Source organism: Apteryx rowi, unplaced genomic scaffold (assembly GCF_003343035.1).
Source record: "Apteryx rowi isolate R43461 unplaced genomic scaffold, aptRow1 scaffold_391, whole genome shotgun sequence".
NCBI classification, from domain to species: Eukaryota; Metazoa; Chordata; class Aves; order Apterygiformes; family Apterygidae; genus Apteryx; species Apteryx rowi.
Genome location: NW_020450430.1, coordinates 829045 through 854650, shown reverse-complemented (window position 1 = coordinate 854650; position 25606 = coordinate 829045). Strand labels below are relative to the sequence as shown.

General features: G+C 42.0%; 2 protein-coding genes across 8 annotated transcripts in view; one reads left to right on the top strand and one right to left on the bottom strand.

The window, feature by feature from the left end:
• HSPH1 (heat shock protein family H (Hsp110) member 1) overlaps positions 1–12446 on the top strand; it is a 36253-nt gene extending 23807 nt beyond the window's left edge. For 5 of the 7 annotated variants that reach the window (XM_026074612.1, XM_026074613.1, XM_026074610.1 and 2 more), the window contains one exon: positions 172–2601. In XM_026074612.1, the coding sequence (XP_025930397.1) occupies positions 172–372 (201 nt within the window). In that variant the 3' untranslated portion in view covers positions 373–2601. Of the gene's footprint in view, positions 1–171; positions 2602–5603; positions 5700–5800; positions 7064–10219; positions 10479–11969 lie in introns of those variants that run through there. The other 2 variants (XR_003254966.1, XR_003254965.1) reach the window with 2 other exon arrangements.
• Positions 2406–25606, bottom strand: LOC112970333 (WD repeat-containing protein 49-like). Its single transcript, XM_026074593.1, has 23 exons — positions 25584–25606; positions 22058–22103; positions 21094–21140; positions 19142–19259; positions 18803–18872; positions 15390–15633; positions 14930–15035; positions 14135–14286; positions 13613–13719; positions 12448–12550; positions 12280–12359; positions 12138–12192; positions 11051–11096; positions 9844–9903; positions 9164–9326; positions 8387–8482; positions 7601–7659; positions 7202–7343; positions 6498–6537; positions 5585–5673; positions 4214–4404; positions 2676–2776; positions 2406–2580 (listed from the first exon to the last, which is right to left on the bottom strand). The coding sequence occupies exons 1-23, from the start codon at positions 25604–25606 to the stop codon at positions 2406–2408; spliced, it is 2313 nt and encodes a 770-aa protein (XP_025930378.1).

Here is a 25606-nt window from a genome sequence, read left to right as displayed (position 1 = left end):
TACAAAGTAAATCAGTTATTTCAGGGTGCAATCTGTACTTGTCAGTTTGGACTTGGCAAGCAAGTAAAGAGACAAGTTTCAGACAGTAACAAGCACAGGGCTCAGCACACTGGTGAAGCCGATGGCTCCTTAATATATATTCTGACCATAGCTCTTTCCTCTTTCTTGCAGGAGTTGAACAATATCTGTGAGCCTATTGTAACACAACCAAAACCAAAAGTTGACTCTCCTAAGGAAGAAAATCCATTAAATGAACGGAGTGATTATAAAAATGAAGACATGGGAGAAGATGACAAAAATTCTGAAATTCCTCAACAAAATGGCGAATGTCATCCAAGTGATCAAAACACCRTGAGCATGGACTTGGACTAAACCACTGCACTTGCAGCAAGTTACTTCATCCCATGACAGAAGATATTTTTGCTGTCGTATGTGATGGGGGCAGGGTGGGGGGATGCATTGTTTTGGGAACTATTTATATTTTTTTCTTAAAATTTGTCTGGAATTTGCTGTATTATGGGAGGAAGAATAGTAATAGTGGTGGTCATGACTATCCTAAAAGGAAAATTGCCTTGGTAACTTTCAGATTCCTGTGGAATTGTGAGTTCATACTAAGCTTCTGTGCAGTATTTAACCATATGCATCACTAAAGATGAAAAGAAGCCCTTGCTCTGAAATATACTGCTCCTTCAAGAGGTTGTAACAGAAACCTTCGTAGGCATTTGTAGATGCCAAGGTAGTTTTCTTTCATCTGGACATCTAATTGGGTATGTCAATAAAAAGTCAGTGTCTATCCCATTCATAAGGACTTTCCAGAAAAAATCCTTCTGTTCTGAGGTTTTTGACTATTGCAGTCCAAAGCAGTTATCAGATAATAAGATGGTGAAATGTGTTAGTAGCATGCAGAAACGCTTACGTTTCGTCTCTTGCTAAACAATACATTTTTCATGTGGGGTACATAAAATGAAGGAAATGCTAATCCTGTTAGTGTTATTGTGAAGCCTTTTAATGAGCTTTAAAATAAAGTTCATTTTACTGGTATCTCCTGACTTGTTGGCTTTAGCTGTTTTCAGTACTTCTGGTATAAGTCAGTACCATTTTCAGTGTTTATGGCAGATAACCAAGGCCACTACTTTGCATTCTCGTGCACAAGTCCTAAAAAGCTGTAGCTCTCATACTTAGCACAGAATAGTTTGTGTAGTAAGCTGAAAGTAACAACTGCTTAACCAAATAGACAAACCTTTCTTTTCTCTGCCCTAAGGAATGAGCACACCTGAAGGAACCCAGAAACTTCACAAATGTAAGGCATATGATAAAATTTGTAAGATTTAGATTCCTGTAGCTTAGAGACCAAAATCTGCAGTTCAGAAGATGATGTTAAAAGCTGATTAAAGACTTAGCACAATTTCAGGTGCCTTTTGTTATAGACTGAGCTAAAAAGGCAAAATGAGGTTTCAGCTCGTTTTAAGCAAGTGACTCRGGTTAGACCTTGATAAGTAGTTTAAGAACTAAAAATTCTTCAGGTGAATCTCTGAAGTCTATCAAAGAAGCTTATTTTTAGGTACATGTAGCAGAGGAAGGTGCTGAAAGAGATAATTCATATCCTCTGATTTAGACATCAAACTGCACTAGCGAATCAGGCACTTGAAGTGGGTATGGAAGGGATTTTTCTTTTTGGAAGCATATTCCAAAGTGTGTTTGGAATCTCCACTGATGTGTTGGAGCACAGACTATGTAAGCATTAGGGCTGACTAGTCTTACTCTTGCCTAGCCTTTCTCTTTTCTCATTACTGCTTTTAGCAACATACCTATCTCTTCTAACAGCCGGGGCAGGAGCAATGCTACAGTGCATGCAGCTTTCCATAGCAGTGTCCAGGTGTTAGCATTGGCTGTAAGCAACTTGGACTATCAAAATGCAGATCCATGTGATAGKCTCCTCATGCCTGCTCTTTCCCTGTGCTGATCCATTAGGCAATTGTGTACAGTAGGCAACACCAAATATACTTAGATTCTTCCCCATCCTTTTTCTAGAGCTAAAGAAGTTAGACTGGATTTCAAAACTCTGGAGTGTGGAGGAGGTAGTACTTTACTTCCGTCAGTCCTAATATAGTGGTAGCATCTAGACTTAAGCATTAAGATCTAAATTTTTTTTAAACTACTTCTTGCTTAGGTTATTAATTGCTGAAATGGACAGTATGGCTCTAGCACCGTGAGGATGTTAGAACTTATACTGCAAATCAGAAGAATCCTATAGCAGGAAGCTTAGTCTGATCATAGAAAGACTTTGTAGAGGCATCTTATTTAAAGTAGAATTCTGTTGGAACAGCTACTCCAGGAGCTACCAGAAAAAGCTTTGCTGGCACTGGAGTGATGGATGTTCAGTTACCTCTAGAGAAGGTATTGCTCTAATTTTCCTCTAATGAGCTTTCATAAAAGAAATCTGTACCAAGTACAGACAAATCAGGTTTTTCACAAATTTCTGGAACATTGACTATTTCATAGCAGTTAATGGTGTGGTAAGTGCTCAATCCCTTATGATTAAGTGGCTTATTTAAATTCTTAAAGTACTTGTGCTTCAATCTGAAAAAAAAAAAAAAAAAAGAAAGCAGAAATTAGTAATGCAAGCTTCTTCTCCCCTCCCTCTGAATTAATGAATTTCTCACTTTCTAATTTACCTTTCACCAGAGATCTGTGAAAGCCACTTGTTCATTCCCATTTTGATCTCAGCATCAGTAATAGAGATGTGAGGATGTTTGGAATGGTAGCTTTCTTTGTGCTGCGACATACCAAAAGAACACTCAGCAGTGCAAGAAATAAACTGATTGCTAATGAGTTTAATCTTATTAACATGGTGATTCTTTGGTCTTACTGCACTACTGATTAAATAGTGCACAAAGGTGTCTCTCCTCCCCCCCCCCCCCCCCCCTCCCCAAAGGAAGAAAACTTGATTGCTCTAAAACAAAGTTTTGAAATTCTTCTGATGGAGTATTTTGGATAGCGTGTGTTAAGTCATTACATTTACTTAACAACACTCATCTCTAAATTCCCAGTTTTATATAAGCCTTTACAACTGTTTTGCTATTATAGCATTACTAATAAGGAGAATATCCAGCAGTATTCAATGTATTCTTACTGTTTAGGTATGCTTTTTCAAGCTATGTTCTGAGATTTTTTGGACTTCTTTGAAAGATCCTAGAAAAGTGTCTAATAAAGACCAACTTCTTTTTAATCCAAAAATCTGTGTGTGAAGTATACAGGGAGATCAAATCCCCACTAAAAATGTTTAAGGATGAGTCGCAAACCATCAAAAAGCTTTTACTCAGACTGCCTTTATGGGTCATTATTAACCTTAGTTAAGTGTATAAATATGCCTTAACTGCCATTATCTTGCTGACATAATGGACTTATGTATTAACTGTTGCTTTAAAATGAAGTTTGTAAGCCCCCAGCACACATCAAATAGCTTGAAATTCAATCATTATGTAATTCTGAATTTCAGATGTTTCAAACTGAGGTAGAATACATAAGACTTACTAGAATTCTAGTATTTTAGTTTTTCATTATGTTTTTTCAAAAGATTGATGGAAGTAATAATTGTGGAATGATGCTCAGTGTTAGGGGGAATCACCCCTCCCCTGCAGATCTTTGTTTTCAACCACTATGGTAGAGTTTAGATCCACAAACGGATAAGGGCAAAGCAAACAATGTAAGATTAAAATATATATATATATACAGCATAACTTCTCCCATAAAGGCTTGATCTAGCACATCTTTCTTTACATTTTTATGGACTAGCAATGTACAGACTGACTATTATTAAGGTTCAATTGGTGCATAATAACACTTGGTCATGTGTCTGGTTCCTCACTGAAATGTTTCTTTCATTATTTACTACTTTCCCTGTTTTTGCAATAGTGTTTTTTCCTTCCTGGACACCTGATAAAAATGATGAAGCCAAAATAAAATAATCTTTCTGAAATACCAAATATGCCAGCTGCACATGTATTGAAGTTTTAGTTTACCAGATGGTAGTCTATTTAATACACCACAGGTTGAATTTAATTCTTTCTGTTTCTTAAGCTGTTGTACAGAATCCAAAGATGTGCCCTAAGTGCATCACCTTGCCTGCATCACTTGTTTACTAGAGGACAGCAGTGGAGACAATGGAGGTCTTCTCCATTGCATAGAGAAAAACTGCTGTGTATGCACAAACCTTAGGCACCGGCTTCCCCTGGGCTTTGGGACTCTGGTCTGAGTTGATGACTTGCAAGGCGGAAGATTGTCCTTCCAGCACTGGATGAAAGGGCAGGCTTTGTGGGTCTGTCAGGATTTCATAGGGAACCCTGGGGTGTTTCCAGGAGGCAGGAGTGAAAACCTCCCATGGCTCTGTCTGGCCAAAGGTCCCTGGAGGGGGGAGAGGGGAAAAAAAAAAAAAAAGATATCCATGTTAAGAGGCAGATGTGCTGATTCACAGCCTGCTTTTCAGTGGACTCATCAAAAGTCAGTGTGGTACCAGCTAAAGGTCATAGGAAATCTTTGAATAAACTTTCTTCTGGGGAGAGGAGGGGCAGAAAGCAGGATGACAACATACGAGCTGCAACAAAAAGCACATATGGAAAACAGTGTCACTGTTTTAGGCAAGATACCAAGGGAGGAGGGACTTGAAGCATTGCTGTGATTGATCTTTGGCTCCAGGCTATCTATTCATGTGAACTAGGGCTGCTTTCCCCTAACTATGAAATGAAGGGTACTGGACTGCTAGGTACATTACTAAATTTGATGTGGGGGTGGGGATTTAAACTTCTCTGTTACAGCTGAGCAGCCTGATTACCAGGGTATCTGCTGCTCTGATACAGATATTTGTCATGCATATATTTGCATTTTTTGTATCTGCCTGTGATTAAGCTACAGTATAGCTCTTTGAAAAACATTCCATAAATAAATAAATACATTTTATGTAATCTTCAAAGTCAGATGTTATTTATTCCATGGACCCTGATCAGTCCCAAAAAACAGTACTGAATTCAGGGGATGTTAGCTCAGATAATTTTGAGTGACTTTCAAAAGTGTTGAAGGAGCCAAAAATACAAATAGAAAAATAGGACCTGAACATATAATTTCCACAGATTAAAAAAAAAAGCATCAAAAACCCTTAGCATCTGCATCTTCAGATTTTAAAATGTCTTAAAATTCTGGCCTTTAGTTCTTCTGGCTAGAGGAGTTCACTTCTAAACGTGGCTTGATAATACTCTTCCTCCTCAGAAAGTAAGAGGCACACTGGGAATGGGAAAGAAGAGAAAACCCCATATGCATTCCTTGTGGATATTAACAAAAACCACTCAGTTATTCAAGTGTAGCCCCTAGTGATGTAAAACATAAGATGCAAGAGTGAAAAGTACAGGTCCAAACCCTAAATCCCTTGCTGCAGTCCAAGAATCTGTTGCTTAGACACCCACTAATTTACGACTCCAGTGGCAGGCTAATTATAAAAGTCCACATCACCTTCCTGCAGGTATTTCTTTTATGTGCATCTGCTGTTTGGCAACTAGTGCCTTYTGAGTGCTTAGCTGTTAATATCACTTACCAATGTATTCTCCATCCAGACTCCACAGGCGGACTGTGCAATCTGTAGATGAGGACAACAGGACTCTGTCTTCATCTATCACTTCTAATCTATCAAAACAGAGTGGAATAGAAAGGTATGTGCAAAGACTCCTACTAGGAAACCTGTGACAGCATCATTAACTTGCACTTTCTGTTGTTGAGCTTTCTTGCCTCAAATTTCATCTACGGTGGGTAGCTTTACAGGTTGACTTCAACATATGGATGCTCATCCATCTTGGCATGCCTCTACAGAGCCCGTGAGGGAGAGGGATCCTCCAAAGAGAGATTCAGAAAGGGAATCTACCTCTCGGGATTGGTTGCCCACTGGGGTTTCTGCTCCCTCAGACTGTTGAGGGGGCTGGTGAGTCCAGCCCTCTTGGACTGAGGAGCTCTGCTGGAGCGTGTGATACCCGTGCTGAGGGCATGTGACAGCTGATGGAGCTCTACCAGAGCATGTGATACCCATGCCTGTGGCACATGTGACAGTGCTGATGTTGTAGGTCTGCCAGAACATGATATACCTGTGCCTAAGGTATATGTGGCAGTGCTGATGTAGCTCTGCTGGAGCGTGTGATACCCATGCCCAGGGCACATGCAGCRGTGCTGATGTTGTAACCCAGCTGCTTGTTTTGAGGAACTGAAGCTCCAGGTAGTATCAGACATATCTGAATGACACTGATGTAAAAATGGCACTTCACATGTTTTGAGAAAGTAATTACCACAGGCAACCTCCGAACATTAGCAGAGGAGAGAGCTGAGGTTTCTAGTGTTGCCAGTGTAGATGATAATTAAGTATCCTAAACACATCTGCACTAAGAAACAGCTGTTTATAGATCTGTGTGCTTTGTAGATGTTTACACAGCCCAAACCGTGCTACGTAAGACCATACTTACGATACAACCATTTTTATGTGTGCTCGCCAATGATGCATATCTACAGCAAAATAAAGAATAAATCTGTAATATTCCAGATTCACAATAATACACAAATATGTCAATAGCAAAGAATATTTCACTGTGTGTCACTTCAGACAGGCAACAACATTTTGTGCAAGGCCAAACACAAAGCCTACGAAATAAAAGCTAAATATTTCTGCCTCAGTAACATTGTCTTAATGCAACAATTTTTAAAATAGTTTTCACCCAGAGCATGTTAAACTGATGCATGTCTGTTTAGCTTCCACTAAACTGCATGGATTTGAGTGTCACAGGATGATATGCCAACATCCTTACTGAGATTTTGCTCAATCCTTACCTCCTACTGAATTCAAAGTAGGTTTGTTAGTATTTAGCCAATGGACCATTAAATTGTCTTACTTAAAATGCTACACAAGGGCAAATTTAGCTGTGCTGAAAACAAGTCAYCACGTAACCAAGGTTAGATTTTTGAGAGTGTACAAGACAGGAAAGCAGATTAAAAATGTGGCAGGGAGCAGTACTTTGATTTTCTTGGATTTTTTTTTTGATATAGCCTCAAATCATAAGTACTTTGTTCATTTTAATCCTTATTTTCTCTTATTGTGTTTGCTCAGATGCACACACATACATATGACCATTCAAACAGTTTATCTATGTAAAAAACAATTCATACCACATACATTGTGGTGGCTCCTGCTCTGGATTCCCAAGGGCATAATCCTTGATGCTGTAGACATACACATAACCATCACTATCAGCCGCATAAAGAAACAAATCATCACGAGTGACAGCTATGCTGCTGATTGGAGATTTCACTCTAGACTGAAACAGACATTCAAGTATGATTAATCAATAATTTACAGTCTGTGATAATACAGTACAGACTATTTCAATGGACTTAAATTGCAACATACAGATGATATAACAAATCCAAAGAGGAGACACACTTCTGTAACAGCTAATCAAGGAGATTGTACTTTTCCTCCCCCTTCTTCATATACAATTTACCTGGTACTGTAAGGATAGTGCCAAACAGTTCTGCATGGCCTACTTTTGCCAGTGTCAACAGCCAAACTTACAGGTATGAAGTTTGCTGGAGGTGGGGCTCCGCTGAGCAGACTCCAGAAGTTGAGAGAACCTGCAGAAAAACAAATCAGAATGGCAAAAGTATTTCTGAGCAATTGTGGAGCATGAGTCTATTGCGACAGGAACATAGAGATGATGAAATCAAAATTAAAAGCAATGATCAAACTATTCTCCACTAATCACCACTTGTCTACAAGGTACTTACTACTGATCTGTAAAACACTGGCTTTTCTAAAGGTGATGTTTCATCTTTTTTATTATTCAGTTCAGGTATTCTCCAGGTATTTGCCTTCTGAGCAAATGATTATTTTCACTTAAAACTTTAACATAAGGCAAGGGAAGGATCAATAAAATATCCAAATTTAAGGGGGAAAAACAGCAATTAAAAAAGGTTAGACCAAGTCCTGCTATCAGTGAAAAACAAAGTTCTCCCGTAGAATGGATCAGCATATTATCCCAGGGCCAGAGCTCCTGCAGATTTTACTGCACAGGAGAGGAGTGTTCAGCAGCCACAGGAACACGTTTTAAGATGCTGACCTCCCTTTAGATGCTGTAAATCAATAATCTGAAAATACATCCTTATGGATTAAAAGCAAAGGGAGAGGAAAGATTAGTTATGACTGCAATCTGAGAAACAACTAACTCACAGTTTTCCAAAAAACATAATTAAGGTCTCTTTTTTTGAAAAACTGTAGTACAGATCATTTAAAAAACACCCCATGCACCGCTGAGCTGTGACACTGCTGGGACATATACCACATCACAGTGCTAACACCTACCTTGAGGCCCATTGGAAATGAGAGTTGCTGCTCCAGATTCAAGCGTAGTCACGCGGGTCCTTAGAAATACAACTTGGGTAACACTTGTGTCTACACCTTAGAAAGGAAAAGGAAGAACAAAATTCATGTTTTCACTGCAAACCTGCTTAAATGCTAAAGAGTTCAGAATTACTTTTCTGTAAAGAATAAAACAGAACCAATAAAATAGATTATGTTGACACAGCAAAATGTCCCCCTGTTGCTGTATTGAAATTATGATAACTAAAACCCTTACTTCTGTCTTTTTCTAACAACACAGTTGTAACGTGCTCATATGTATTTATTAGAGCTGTCTCTTTAAAGCCTCACAAAACCAACACTGATATTGAATATCATCACTGATGGCTTTCAGTAGAGCTGATCAGAGAAGGATGGAAATCTTTTACAGTGAAAAGCTTGGGTCTATTGAAATGGAAAGCACTCTGCAGAATCATGTTTTTTACCACAGTTTTATTTTGAAGTTTAAAAAAGGAAAATTCTGAGAGTTTCTAAAAGAGGCTCTTTTAATAGTTTTAGAACAAAACTTTTATTTTTCTTTAAAAAATAGTTTGAATGATAAGGTTTACTACTTGTAAGATATATATATATATATATATATATCTGGTAGAAGTAACCTCATAAAAGCCAAAAGCAACCATTTTAATCTATCTTAAATATTTTTCTGGTCTTCCTTTTGCAAATATTTTGGAAAGCTGAGGTTTGCTCATTGTCACTGCATTGCTCCCAAACAGTACTTGCCTCCTCCCTCAGTGCAGTCAGTAGGAAGTGGAGTGTGAAGTTTGCAACAGACACAGCCAGAGCTCATGTTCCAAACTATAATTTCACCATCGTAACTAGCTGTGGCGAGCAGAGTTGGTGGACAATGAGCAACACACAAGATATCCTCTTTATGACCTTGGGTCTGGATGCAAATGGAAAAAAAGCCATGAAGGAAAAATTGTTCATCCTCCCCTTTTACTCAGCAGGCTCTCTTTGGCTCGGCCCGATCACACGCAAGAGCCTAGAAGAAGTGATCCCTGCTCTCAGTCTAATGTGCTATGCACAAAACATGAGAATAACCTCTCCCTTCTCCATCTCCCCTTCCCAAAAGTCTTGTATTTTCCATGACCCTGCCACAGGCTTGGTGGCACCTGCTTTCCACCTCCCGTCTCAGTTCACAAACATTCAGCTTTATCTGCCTCCTCTTCCCCGAGCTCAGACTATTTCTGTCTCTGACTTCTCCTAGACATGATGAAAGCTAGTGACCAAGGCATATGTGCTGCTAAAATTAAATTAGCAGCTGATTACAAAAATCTCATTTGCCTAAATTAAATCTAGACCAAGTATTTATTTGTTGAGCCATGCTGACTTACACTATGCCATAACTTACTGGTGTCCTTAAAAAATGTATTTGAAATAGACTGGAGGTGGGTTCTTACTATGTCATCCTGCCAAAAGGGCTGAGGTTTCTGAACATGATGAAGCTCCTCTGTGGAGTCCTGTACCAAAGAAGACAGACAGGGGAGACACTGTATATCCACAGCCAGAAGGGGTTCACTCTCCCTCTCCCCAAACGCATGTTCGCCTGCTCAGTGGGAGGGAAGACCAGCGCTATGCAGACTGAATGGTCCTACCCTGCAAAAAGAGCTGGCCGGAAAATGGAAATTCCACTTCACAGAACGTAAAGAGGTTCCTGAATTACTTTTCCTTCCAATTTAAGATTTTGTTTCTTTGTTTGTTTTAAAGAAAAAGAGAGCAAGAGAAGTGTCCCAGAATGGCCAAAAGCTAATTATAAGCTTTTTCTTTCCTTTTCAGTCCCATTCGCAGCATTGCCCTTTTTGTTGAAGCCAATAATGTTTGGTTTCAACAAATGTCCATCTTATGATGAAAACTTCTTTGTATGAAGATGCCTAAGATGTAATACCTGCTGGCAATTCCCAAGGGCACAGAAGGAAATGCTGCATCTTATGAGGAAAGAACAGGCCCTTCATATCAGTAGAAGTAATATGTTTCCTTTCTGCATTTTAAATCTAACCTTGGCAGAGGCCACCGTGAATTGGATATCTGACAWCAGGTAACTGCATGTTTCTCTGATCACTGCCAGATAAAGCTTTACACAGATTTTTTCCCTATAAATGGCCCAAAATTCTGAATTCAGAGGACAAGAAAACATTGTGGCACTTACTGTACAAAGATGTACAGACACACCCAACTTTCTGCACTGATTAGTCAAGATGAACTCAAAGGATTTGCTCCCAGCCTCCAAAGTCAATCCAAACCCAAGCGACTGGGGTTTTACCAAGCARTTCAGAGTTTCATCCACACGGCACGCATACAAGCCTTGGAAGAAGCCTCAAAATTGTGCCTGCTTTCTGAGTTGAGCGCCATCATAGTCTAGAGAGGGGGAGGCCAAGTTTAACACCACTTGCCCTGTGGAATGATCCATCAGGATTTGTGTATCTTGGACACATTTTTGGTTTCAAGCCCAGACTGAAGGTTTTAGTAGTGGTAAAAAGTTTTTTTGTTCCTGTTCAGTTTTTACAAAGATCAAAACATTGAGTTCTGTTTTTCACTTAAAATAGGAATTTTATACCAATATTTTTATGCTAATAGATCATCTCTTTTAGATGCAGTCTTTCTACTTACAAAGTACACGTTTATTCTTCTGTCCCATCCAACAGCTACAATATACCTAGGAGAACATTCAGGACACAGCTCAGGTTGTATTTGCTTTATCAACAAACTTTTCCAAAATTAAAAAGAGAGGAAGTATTTAAATATRGCTAGTTCAAACATTCATACAAGGGCAAATTTACCCACTGGTCTCCAAAGGATGAAACAGTTACCTGCAATCTGCCACTCTGGTCTTACTCTTCCTCTTGGAAACTACAGGGCTTTTCATCGATGTGCTTGGCACTATGCTTAATGTAATAGGCTCTGACTTATCTATGTTGCTATAAGACAAATAGCACAGGTGTGTTGTCTATGATGTAGCAGARCAATGGCACAGATAGCTTATCTTTTAGAGCACCATCTGATTTGCACATGTGTCTAAATGCATGTGTAGAAGGGAGGGGACAGATAAAACAGCTGACGGGGCAGTTGAAAAATATAAAATCCAACCGATATAGAGTTTTCATTTAAGCCCTTAGCTCAGGACCAGCTTGGCCATTGCTAAGGGACTCCATCCTGACCAAGACAGCTCACAAGGTTTGGTCTTGTCCTTGTGAGAGGCAGGACGTTGTTCTCCCTGGGGGATCCTRGGAGGGGTAGGGACCTTCCCCTGGGATCCCAGCCATTGCAGGTGGTATGGAGATGTGTGTGACACAGGGAGCCCCTGGGACAGACCCTTTCCCAGCTAACCTCTTTCCATCCTGCAGCTTCTCTGGAAGTGCTGGGGTTCCCTGGGCATTGCTCTACTGTGGATGTGCAGACCGAGCCTGCCCTTACAGGCAGTCACCGACAACCTGAGCCTGCTTGGTCAGGCTGGGCAGCTCTGTTTGTCTGTATTACAGCTCTGCTTGGTTTTATTTTTTTTTTTATTTTTTTATTTTTTGCTTTCCAGAAGCTGCAATACATGTTTCTTTCTGAGGCACACAGATCTGACTAATCCTTCAGGAATGTCTCAGGGGAGTACCTTCCCACAGAAAAGCAGGGTTACTTGCTGCATAAACTCCCACCAAATGCATCYGCCCCTGGGACAAGGCTCACTCAATGCTGTGGAAGACCTTACTTGCTCCTATTCACCTCCGCATAGGTGCAGTCACAGATCTCGTCACACTTTCCTTCTGCAGGAAAAAAGAAACCAATCCACCCTCATCTATGCTCTTTAAATATTTTTCAGTCTTTCCTCCAGATATTCCCAAACTGCTTACCCCTCTTCAGAGTATGCAGACAGTGCCCATTATTGTAATTCCATATCTTCAAACATCCATCTCGGCCTCCTGTAACCAGTCTAACACAAGATTCAAATTCAATGTTTTATTCTGCATGTAGTAGCAATAATGCCTACAGAGATTTAATAAACACAGAAAGAAATGTACCTTCTTCCACTGCTATCAAAAGTCAAACAGGTGATTGCTGCCTCTCCATGAGCACTGGTGAACTCAAATAACTGCTTTCCTGTTTCAAAATCCCACACTTTAACTGTCTTTAAAGAAAGAAAAAAAAGATCAAAGAAAGTTGGAGTCTGAAAAGAAGCTCAAACTTTCCATTTGAATTGCCACCCCTGGTCCCCACCTTCATGCCCTGGCTTTCTTTTCCATCGAACAGCAAGGAAAAGGCATGCCCTTCTGTCACCTTTACTGAGATCTCAAATATCTACCTCAGTAATACTACAATGGGGGCTGGAGGACAGGTTTGAATGGGGGTTTGTCCTTAAAGGCTCTTGTACTAACATGGATCTGGATGTCTAGCACCTGCATTTCTGCTGATAAAGCTCCTGTAGTGTAAACACGCACTGCATGGTGGGCACACAGCTGCCCACGTCCGGGCTGCTCCACCCTGCGTGCTCCGTGCTCATGGGGTCACAGAACAGGTCCACCAACACTGGCCTCCTTTGCAGGACCTGCCCTGTGACTGTGCTCAGAGCACATCCCACCCCCTTCGAAAGACTGACGGAAATGGTCAGCCCTGTTTTAATCCAATATTCAGTGATTTTGGTACCTCTAATCCCTCCTACAGAAGCTGCACCGGTTTGTGTAGGAGATGCCCGGATGTGTCAGCACAGAAGGGCTGAAAGTCAAGTGGCTTCAGCACAATGGATCAAGGCCACCCGCCCACAGGGACACAAGAGCCTGGTGAGCGGAGTACCAAAACTAGGTACTGGTCTATCTTACCAGCTATCCTACCAGTTTAACCCTGGAGGAAACTCCTGGGGCAGTACCCAGGACAGCTGCTGGGGTTTATTGCTACTTGAATCATCTGCCCAAGGGAAAACCCACTGCAGACTCTAGACAGGCACAATCTGATGGGATCAGGGAGCAGGAAAGGGAGCAACATAACTAACAGATTCATGTTCTCAGGAGCAGCTGCTGAGAAGATGAATGGGATGTGTGCTGCTTTATACCTTCTACAATATTCTCCATACTGGCTGCTAAATACCTTGTAGAAAGCAGGGCATTAAAAATGCACAGGCAGACAGAAGATAGCTAAGACTCACRCGAGGATGTCAGAAGTACAACCTCTTTAGTGCAATTCAGTTTTCACTTACGGATCCTTCTGAACAGCTCACCACCTGCCTGAACRCTCTGTTATACTTGCAGCACAGAACAGGCTCCATGTGAGAAACTACCAAGTGAGGCTCTGGAAGAGGCCTGTTTCATGGAAAATCACTTCAGTCACTTACAATGCACATAGCACACCCTCCTTACAGTCACCCAGCATTTCCCCAGGGCTCCCGAAATAGGGGTCGGATCAGCTGGGCCACACTCTTTACAAGCCTCACAAAAGGTAGGAACACTTAGAGCTGCTATCCATCTTTTTCCTGATACCAGCCAAAGAGGGGAAAGAAGGATGCTGAGTTTAAAAGGCACTAAAACTGAGATAAGGAGAATGAGGCTTTTAGTCCTTACAAACAATGTGCTCTTTATCTGCCGCCATTATGGCACTCCTGCTTGTCCTTAGTAAACTATTTTCTCACAGACCTCACATTTACTCAACCACAGACTTCTGAAAAAAGACACAATACAAAATACCCTCCCCCATCACTTATCCCCAGCCACCCTTTACCTCAATTTCAGGTAAAGGAGAGCAAGTGCATCTGCAGCAACATAAAGTGATCGAGYGCCAGGTGCATAGAGGCAAGCAGAGAGCTCGCCCTTGATTCCACTTGCTTTTGAACAAGCTGAAAACAAGCAACTCTGGTCCTCAGCACCCCAAATCTATGGGGAAAATAGAAAGAAGAAAAGGGAACGTGTTTTACTCCAAAGCCTGGTGCACCTCAGTGTGCAGGTGAGCATCCTGCYCAGGCTGCACTTAGCATGCTTGCAGGAGGATGGTAGGAAGTCTGGCAAGAAGTGTTCAACTMTTTTGGATCATGTCATTGAAAGGATCAGAGGTTCAGTAGCAAAAAGGACTGTTGGAAATGTCTACAAATGCACCAATAGGAAAATTCTGCTCTTGTTTCTGTCCTGTTTATAGCTGTGCACATCGCTTGTGGAGCCACTGTAATTTATGGAAAGGAGAAGGAAGATCTGAAGCAGAAGTCTCGTCTGGTCTTTCATCACAAGCAAAGCACCGGCTCAGGCCTCGCTTTGGCTAGGGTGGGYGGTGGGGTGCCCTGGGCACAGTTATGCTGTGTGGTAATACAGATGCTCAAAGGAGCCAAGTTAAACTTAGAGAGATAACTCAGTGTCCCAAAAGCTGAGTATTTGACTTCAGAATTGCAAATGTTCTTCCAATACAGGGAAAAGGTATGTGTTTATTTTGTGCGGATTATATACTAGTTACACATTCAGAAGTTGGAAAATTTCAGCAAATTTACATAGAAAGAACAAGAGTATTATATCAGTGCCCTCTACAGACCTTAACTGTGTTATCTGTGGACACAGATATTATTTTAGCATCTTCTTCAGATATGTGGAGGTAAAAGATCGGTGCTGTGTGGCTTCTGAGCATGCCTGCGCATTGGCTGAAATTTAAATAAGAACAGCTCAATATTAATCAGTTTCAATCTGTGAGTTTCTTATTAAGCCAAGTAATATGTAATGGCCCTAAATCTATTAATGCTTGTATTTTGGAGAGCTGTACTGCAAGTTTTCTCATGAAAATTTTAGCAACAGCAACTCTTCACTAAAATGAAGGCAGAGGTACTGCAAACATACAGCTGTGTTCCTGAGCTCACAGACTGCTGAAGACACTAGTGACTTGCCTCCCTCACCCAAAGGTGGGACATGGTTAGCTGGTGGGAACAGCTCACCTGCCGCATGAGGCTCTGCAACCTGGCCCACGGAAGCCCTCTGGCAGGTGTCGCAAGCCCCCTCACCTGGGCACGTAGGGGTTCCACAGCCGGATGGTTCGATCCATTCCTCCTGTCACAAGGAGATTGTTTCTCTTACTGAACGCAAATGTTTTTACTCCTTTGTGGACTCGGAACACAGTTTGATCCCCTTTGGCTCTCCTTGGAGGAGATCCCATTGCCAGCTGCCCTTTCCTTCCTTTTGAGCCTTTCCCAGGCTCCTGTATTTCTTTCATCTGTTGCTCAACATTAGTAGCTCCAACAGTACACCCTGGAAAAACAAAGAAACCTCACTCAGCAAAGTCAGGCAGCTGGAAGGAGTCCAAGCCCCCAGACTACCTACCACCTTTTGTGAATTAGGCATTATGATCCTGGGTCATCAGATTTTCATCTTTCTTAATTTTAGAAGTAGTTAACTCATACCCTTTTTTATCATATTGATGTATTCCTCCTCCCATACCTAATCCTTGATGACAGTTACTGAGTCTCTCATTAGTTGACACAGARCTGTTTTGACCTTCCCTAATAAGTGAACCCATCCCAGCTACCTACCTGTTTTTTGTTTGGTTGGTTGTTTTTTAACCCTTCCTTGAACTTCCTCCAGTTTGTTAGCAAACTTTTTACCAAGGAGCAATGTGGACTGACAGCAGCTTTGCTGGTGTCCTTGCATGTGCTGTTCATCCCAATGCACAGGCACAAATGAAGCTTGCGCCTGCACCTGGGACATGACTTCTGGGCAAGAGAGAGCAAAGGAAAACCCCAGAGGGACCAAGTGACAGACAAAAATTAGACATAAGGAGAAAAGCAAACAATTCCGTCATCTCCCTCCTAAAGCACAATTGTTTTCCTAAAACAAGGCAGTAGAAAAGGAATAAGAAAAGCCCAGGACAGACAAGAATCAGCATCACAAAGGGAGTTCAGGTCCTTTCTTCCCCTTCAATATTCCATGTCCCTTTTTATACAACCTGGAAGTTACACAAAATTAGCAGTATTTATACAGCAGGGTTGTGATCTGTTGCTACTGAGAGGATTCCAGCTAAAGCTGACAGAGTTTCAGAGTAGAATAATTATCTATTGCTAATTTTATAACCTTGAATTAAGCACATTCTCCAGTTATGATCTACCCAGGAAAAATGAACTTTGTGAAATTGAAAAACAATGTGTGTTTATAGTCGGATCATGAACTAGGAGAGTAGTTGTCATTGTGCCAGTGTCAGCTATTTTAGATTTAGTCTGCCCACTGTCTGGTGAAATGAAACCATAGACAGTGCGCTATCAGCTTTGTCTGCAGCTACCACATTTAGGCTGAAAAAAATAATAACTTTCTTGACATTTATTGGATTTGCAGTGTAGATGGGCCATTAACCTTGTGCATATTCTTCATATTATATGGGGAATAATATTCGACTATCTTACAGTGTTGCTGTTAAGTAATGACTGTACTTTGTGCTGAGGTTACTGGAGGGGAGGTGCTATTCTTGAAAATTATTATCACAAGTGATTTAGGGTAACAAAAGTGCACCACTTCTCTCTGGGAGAGACAGACATAGGGACCTGAACTGGGAAGGGAAAGACTGAACTCCAGAGGCTTCAGGTTTTCATGTTCCTCAAGAAAATGATGATTTTACATTGCTCATGTGGCCAGATGACAAAGAGGAGCTCTAACTAACAGGAGCAAAAGGACAGTAGTCTCATCGTAAGTGTTGTTCTGGATGACACTAAAGGATAGCTTAAGGGAAAAAATATGAGAAACGTTGTACCAGCAGTTAATTTGCACTATTTCCAACAATTCAGCTAAGACTAGAGAAAACAAATATATGGGTTTAAAGATGGTTGCTATAGAAACCAGAAGAGATTTTACAGTTGCTTATGAAAGTAAAGGAGGTTCTGATTGATAAGACAATTACATTTAAATAGTCACTATGGAAACCAAAGGTGACCTTGAGGAGACATGAGTTCTCTCACTCTGTTCCTGTGGGCAGATGAAGACAGACTGGATGGGGGAAGGTCTGGGTTGGGTGATAAAGCAAGCTGTAGCAAAGCTGCACACTGCTTACTGTGATGTTAGAAATGCTCATTGCTTCACAGTTCAAAGCTGCATGAGTGCCAATCTGTATATTGATGAAATGTATTTATTTACTTACCCTCAAAAGAGGGGATTTCTCTCACTGAAGTCAATAGGAGCTCTGCAATTGACTTCCTTGGGAGCGAAACAGATTTTGGAGACCTTCCTATGTCTTCAAAGCATCAAAGCAGGGAAGTACATTTGCGTGTGTCCCATTGAGCTCTGTGTTTAGCAGCTGCTCATGTGCTTTGCTGAAATGAGGCCATGGAGTTGCTGAGCACTTTTCACCTACACTAACAAGACCTGTTCATGCACAGTGGTCCCAGAAACAGGAAATGAAGTGAACTGAATATGTCTTTTTCTTGTGGATTGGTTATTTAAGGATTGAACAAAGTTACTCAGCCCACATGTGACACAAACCAGAAATTTAATACCATGATAATTCCTCAGTAACCATTTAGCAGTTGTTTCAGATATCCACTTTTTAAGTCATTGACAGGTGCTCAGCATTCCTGGACACAAGCTGAAAACTGAAAAAAATTATTCCATATGTCTACTTTTATGTTATCACCTTAATTAATGCAAAGTTTCTCCTCCAGGTATTTGAAACACACTGACTCCCCACTAAGGGTTCAGACTGTGACAGTACCCCCAAGGCCATACTCTCCAGCTAGTTCCTCTGCCCAGGTTAGACACACACTTCTGTAACATTTACAAAATCTTTAGTTCCAACATACCAACAAATCAAACAGTTATTAATCAATTAGAGATTTTTATTTTGCATTATTTCCAGTGAGGGAAAAAGAACTAGATGGCAGTCTCAGAAACAMACTTATATTTCTGAGATTTCACCAAGTTTTCAGCATAAACATGCAGGCAGGAGGAAACAACGTAGTCTGGAGAAAACCTGAGGATGCAGGTCCTTGTCAGAGATCCTTTAAACCATAGGAATAGATTACCAAGTAGCACATGTTCTTTGCGACTCTTGCTCTCCTGCATTAGCTCCCAAAGTTGGTAAGACTGGTCAGGAAATCAGTTCAGCTCAACTGCAAGGCTGCTGCCTTTTCTAACTAGCCCTGGATGGGCTTATAAATTGTACTCCCATGTAGAAAACTTACCTGTGCCTGTAAAATAGATAATTCTGGGGGGGAGAGGGGGGGAAGAGAATTCTGCTTCCACTCTGTCCCCAGAACATGGATTCCTTCCGTCATCAAAGAAAATGTTTACACTTCAAGCCACTACTAGAAATGAAGGTAGCAATGACACCATGGTGGGGCTACAGTAACCTGGAAAAGCTGCAGGCCTGGAAGCACAGAGAGCACATATTATCTCGAAAGAATTTCCTAATGGTTTTAAAGATAAGCAAAATTGTTACCTATTACTAAAGCTGTCAACTCATGGCTGGAGGTAGAAATCACGGCTTTAATGGAGTCATAGTAATTCAGCTACAAAGAATGAGAGAGAATGATATTTAATACAAAGCTGTGCTCACAGAAAGGTACAGTCTGCTGGGCTATTTTTTATTCTGTTTTTTGTGTCTGTAGAAAGGAAAAAAAACACAGAAGGAAAAAAACCACAGATGAACAGAACAAATTAAACTCTTTTCATAAGAGTGAATTGTGTAAATGTGTAGCTGAGCCTCTTCTCAGCACGCTGCTGCTCACACTCTGGTCAAATGAAAGAGCAGCTCTGCCATATTTTTTATTTTTTTTACCTGTGTAACCCAGTCCTCATGTACTTTCCAGCGGATGTAAGTCACACTGGGAGAGAGAATAGCGCTCTCAAGGCAAATGCTTGGCAGATTTTCAGCTTTTGGTAGTTTCTTCCACGTTCTGGAAAAAAATTAAAGTCAAGGGTGTAAAGGTGGGGAGAAAGCAAACAACCCTTCCTGGAGTGCTGGAAGCCAGTATTTCATCCCCTTCATCCATGGACAGTGGGGACTAGTACCTGCATGAGATTTCCCACCTGAACCTTGTCGCTTGGGATTGCCTCAGTCTATGCTGCCTTTTACAAGCAGCTGCCATGGCAATCCTAGATTGCAGGCTGCTCCAGGAGACACACAGCTGGCAAAGAAACCAGTGGGAGAGCTAATGAGGTCTATCCGAGCAAGGGTCCAAGGTGGCATAGTGAACAGAGACGGCAGGCAGGTCATCCATGCAGGGTCACTCCCAAGCAGGAGTTGTGTTATGGAGACACTTTCCTATCTCCACAACAAACTGGGTTCTGGTTTTCTAAGCTTCCCAGTGAAAGGAGCTGCACCCTCTGAGCTGCCAGAGGCAGGCAGGAGACAGCTGAGTCTTCATGTCCAGAGCAGTGAGGGTTGACTACACCATGGCTTTTCCTGGCCCCAAATCACCGACAGAAAATAAGGGCTGGTATCTAAAGCCTCCCCACTCATTTCACACAAATAAGCCTGCACAGTTTTCTGAAGGTGATATCTATGACCCCTCCTCTCATATTTCATCAGAGGGATGAAACAATTATCTCAAATGCTTGGTTGGAATAATTAAAAACAGCACCATTACCACTATATCCTCTGCAGCCTCTCAGCATTGGGTTACCCTTGCCTCATGGGTTTAGGTCTTGCTTGTTGGGCGGGAAGAGCTAGAAGTTTTGTTCTTTGCTTTTTTAAGTGAGATCTGGTATTGTGCAGAAATACCAGACAACTTGACAGGAGTCATAACATGCTCTTCCACCAGGCACTGAATCAGTCCCCAAATGCACACATGGGAATCCAACAGCTTTCTCCCTTTAGCAGTGAGAATGGATAGCATTTCTTTATCAGTGCTTGGAACAGCTCAGAAACGTACTTTTCTGAGACATTTATCATCCTTTTCTTCCAGGCTGAAATGGTCTCAGAAAATGCCTCCTGTAAGAACACGCTATTCAATATTGACTTCAAATCATCCCAATTTGTACAGGCTCCCCTGGGCCTTAACAAGCTTATACAAGAGGCATAAGCTGACTCTCACAGACTCTTTCTGCAAGCTGCATTTGGAAAGCCGTCCAAAGAGATGACACAAATTGCTCTCCTCCTCCCACCTTCCAGTTTTAAAGAAAAAAACACAAAATGATTATGATAACAGCCAAGCAACATTTTGAGAAAACAAACCATGAAACAGTCAAAATCATAGGGGTTTGAAATCCTGTGGGATGTGTATTGCTTCAGTGTCCAATCCTTCAGCTCTCTGAAAAGTGACAAGTGGCCATGAGCCTTACAGTTTTCCTCTGGTAAATACCATAAACCAGTGGATAGTGCAGGAGCAAGCTGATCTGGACACACACTGCAAYAGGGTTTCTCTGAAAAACGTGTAAAGACAGCAAGCACCATCTGCTGGCTTGATCATGAAAAAGTATCACAGAAATTTTTCATCCGGTTGCGCATCTCTGCATCTGTTCTGCCTCCAGTTTTAGGGCAAACACAAAGAAATTTATGCAACAGCATCAGAATAGAGCACCCCAGGTGGGTAATTCTAGCCAAAGCTAGACTGGGAAACATCAATTACTCCATTGATAAGCCAAGATAATACAGCACAATACAAGATCAAAAGAAGAAAGTTAAACCCGGTAAGAATTCACAAAGATTTTATCAGCATTCAAACTGAGCAGCATTAAAGACTCACTTTTTACCCGGTTTTGCATTATATTTGAAACATAGGTGCTTACCTTAGAAGTTCTCCCACAGAGGACATGAGCAAAATATTGACACAGCCCTAAAAAAATTGAAAAACAGAAACAGCCAAGAAACGTTTTGTAAGAAAATTGTAGGCACACACTCATTTTCCCCCTCACTCCCTGATCTCAAAGGCAGATTTGCACAAATAAGGATTTCGGGATTTGGCACAAATATAACAGGGCAGTGTTTAGCAGATGGCTAATTCATGTTGTAGGTATTTGTTATCAAAGGACCCACGATTAAGCCAGCAAGAGCTGAAGGCACACATCAGCTTCACAAAGCTGCTCAGCAATTTGCAAAAATTGAGCCCAGAGCACCAATAAAAGTAATGAATACATGAGAATTGCCAGTTTCCAAATGAAGAGGAGAGCCAGCCCCAGCCTTTTGCATTCAGAATGAGACAGAAAATGCCACATCCACAGTTAATTCATGGGAAGGCCTAATCCTGCGAGTTGCTGGGAGCCTTCAGCTCGTGATTGCCTGCTGAATCCAGCATAAAGTGTAGTGGTGCTTTACACATCCCAGGTTTTGGGTCCTAAATTAGCTAGTTAACAAAATGGCTCAAGGAACTCAAGGGCAGGTGTTGGGGCCCAAGGCTTGGAGACCACACACCAGCACAGCCATGTCTCCAGAACTGGGTGTACATAGAGCTCCTGGCCCTTTCTCTGTTACCTGGCCAGAGACCAAGCGCTAAACGTATCAGGGCTCAGCAACAGAAGGGACTGGCCCTTGCTCCCACAGGAAAGGCATTTGGCTGCACTGAACAGGTAAAACAATTCACCTGCTGCAGCTACACCTTGGTTGCACTGGCTAATCTACCTTTTTTATGTTATTTTTTTTTTCCCCCCAGTCTATCCCATTCCCTGGCTAAGCAGAAGAGCATTGGACAGCATTGGGTAATCAGAATTTGAGATTTGAAAAGAACTCAAAAGGAAGAATTTTTCAAGTGCGTACCTGATCGTCTCCATAGAGAACCATACACTCGTCATGATCAGTGTAACTAAACAGAAGAGAAGAGCAGTAAACAAGACCTATCACTGCATCTCCACTTAGGCTTGACATGCTCGGCAGCTGAGTGGTGCCTCCCTTGCAAAAGGCGCGTTGTTCCCACTGCCGCAGGGTCTGCGCAGACCATCCAGACCCAGAGCACAATGGCTCAGGGAGGATGAAGGGTATCTGTGTGTATTGGAGGGAGTTTTCCCACTCTGTCCCTCCCCCAGAAGTGGTAGGGTTTATGTGAGGAAGAGCTAATGGAGGGAGGTTTGCTTCATCTTGCAGTTTCTATATAGGGTTCAGGCAGGAGTTACCTGAATCTTAGGGTGGGGGGACTGATAGCAATTCTCCCCAGCAGCTATGGAGCTCCCACCCCAAAGGCAGGGTGTCAACACCGCTTTCTGCCCTTCACCGCTCCCCACTGCTGGTTGCAGTCCATAACTTGGTGCTATCAGTCACACGTGATGGTGCTGCCACTGGCCACATGCAGTTCCTTCTCTCTCCCCTCCAAGAACATGAATTGCATATAAAGATGTTAGTCGCCTAATTGAAGCCCTACAGTGTGGCCAAACTGTTGGCTCCTTAGTTACATGAAAATCTCCAGCCGTTCAAATGTGGCCCCATCACAGAGCTGTTCTGTGTCCAGCACAGGAGAAGACTGCTGTGCAGGATTTGAGTTATCCAAATCCCCAGCTGCGGGAGGAAATGAGCCAGCGGGGGAGCTGAACATGGCATGGGCGGGTTGTCCGCCCATCACTGTCATGAATGGAGGCAGTGAGACCCTCTAGGAGCTGTCAGCAGTGACTTGTGCAGCTCCTCCTCAGTTAATGTCTTTTGGCTCTCGGCCACATGGCAACCGCAGTAAGCACCTCTCAGACTCAGTAGGTTGCTCACTCCCACAGCGCTAGAAGCTGTTCATATCACAGTGATGGAGGCTGTAAAAGAGCCTGGATACACCCAACTAGACTTCTTCCTTCCTTGTTCGGTGTGTGTTGCTTTTAGCTTTTTACAGAAAACTAAAATGGCGTAAGAATGCCTCACCACTGCCACCCACCACATAATCAACTCCCAAGGCATGACCCGGGGGAACCTGACCTAAACATTTCAGGGAAGCTGGGCTATTTCCAATGTGCTGTATCTGTCATGACTTTTTACAGCCTTTCAGCCGCAAAGTTTGATGTCCCAAATCAGAACCTGGCTCATGCAGGAGAAGATTTAGACAGTTCTTTATGAGAAAAAAGTATGGCTTAGCCTCCCACTACAATAACAGTTAAAGAAAAAAAGATCAGCCAAAATCCTGTGGTTAACACTTCCTGGGAGGAATGGGCCTGGGTGAGGAAAAAAAAGAATTTGTTRTAGCCTGAGTGCTGTATGCCATGCTTATTCTGTCAGGCAGGGATAGAAGAGGAAAGATACATATCTTGCTAACTCTAGCCAAAGAATATTTTTTTTCCCAGAAGATGCTTTAATAAGCATTTGGAGCTGTCTCCTCAGACTACATTTGTTATATGAAAAATCTGAGGTTTAGTTGTTTTGAGTCTACTGTTGCTTTACTGACTGCAAGATAAAGTCCCGTTAATAACCTCTTCATGATTAGGTTTGTCCTGCCAGACACTGATGTGAAATTTATTATAGTGGATATTCCATGCTTGCACAGCAGAAATGAATAAGAGAGAACTTAACACTCTTGACTGCTGTGATTAAGTTAGTGAACTAACAAAGCCAAATCTCTAACAGTTCCTTATATTCACAACCTCTGGCTTGGTGAGAACAAGATGAATGACAGATATCAGAGACTTCATTTTGGTAAAACAGCTCAGAACAAACCCCTCAAGCCTGTTCTTTTAGTCTGCAGTATGCAAATTGGACAGTTTTAACGGTAAATGCTAGCTATGTTCATGTAACCAAAATACACTGAGGATTCCTTACTCTAAGCATGAAACATTATTTCAACACTAATGCCAGCATTCAGGTCACCTAATGCATCATTAAGTACTGTTTGACCCTACAAATATCTTTAAATATTGGTGTGAACAAAACCCTGGTTTCATTAAAGTCTGTGCTAAAACATCCCCATTACTGTACCTCCACAATAACATGTTGATGCATTACAAGGTTTATTGCTTTATCATCCCATTAACCCAACCTTTTGTTTGGCAAAGGTCCTACCCTTATACCTGTTTTACAAGCTAATAATACTAAGCTTCCCAGGAGCCTAATTGCTTTTTGTTTGCAATACTCCAGCTTAATATAGACAGCTGTTTGTCGCTACTTATTATATATCCTTGTAGTACCTGATAATAGACTGAAACATCGTGCAAAATTAACTGTAACATGTCTTGTTAATTATAAAAGGTGCACTAAAGTACACGTTTTATTTAACAAAATGATTAGTTATAAATATTTTATCATAACAGCAGGCTGTTTGGTACAGTACAGAGTAGTTAACAGGGACATTTATCGTGCTGGAGGCAGCCCTGCTTTTAGTCACTTGAAAGAAAGCGGGATTAAACCTGTTCAGCCAGTGCTGTCCTCAGAATAATGGCTCCTGACTCCTGCAGCAGAAGGCAGGATTTGGCAGAGCATAGTGTGGCTTGCAGGGGAATATCAGCCACCTGGACAGCAGACAGGACAGGACAGAAACTGAATCCTAGAAATCTCATGCAAGAGGGCAAGAACCCTCTCTAGAAGTCTGTTTGTCACTCAGCCCCACCACAGACCCCTCAAAGGGTCTCCTAATCATTAATATTTCCTAGCAGCCGCACCATGAGGAAGGAAGAGGCTGTTATCTCAACTAACAAGGCTAAGCCGACACAAGCGATGTCCCTGATTCACCATTTTGTCCACTCTGTTAGGACATAAGCCTAACTGGACAGAGGCTTAAGGCCCCAGGAAAAACATATGGAGGAGTCAGACCCGACCCTGTGCAGTGGCAGCCCAAGAGAGGGAGGGCAATAGTTTCATAAGCAGCAACGCAAGCTAGGGGCCAAGGGCATTTCTGCATGAGCGCTGCCGCCTGGATCGGGGGCACGGCTGACACTGACAGCCCTAGCACCCAGCCTCTGCTCTGGTTGCATTTCTGCATGGTGTCAGACTGCACAAACTGGATTCACTTTGAAACTGCACCCGATGGGGTTCACCATGAGAGCCCAACTGGCCCCATGGACTGAGGTAAAACCGCTGGGAATGTGCACAGTGCGGATGCTGGGCCTCAGCACCAGTGTTTGGCTCCACCAAGCTGCTCATTGCCTATACAGATATAGCCTTCGTCAACTTATGTGGAATTACTAGAAATTTTACCTCGAGTGACTTGCACAAGTCCACAGAGCAAATATATATATATGCTTGATGAAAAGAGAGGAGGATTGTTCTATGCTTCTGTAATGTTCTGAAACATGGGACATGTAATATATTTTCCCTCATAATCATCCACAGTCTAAGGTAGCTAATGACTGGGACCTCATGAGGAAGCTTTGGGGTCACTTACCTAAGCTGGCTAGTGCACGGCAT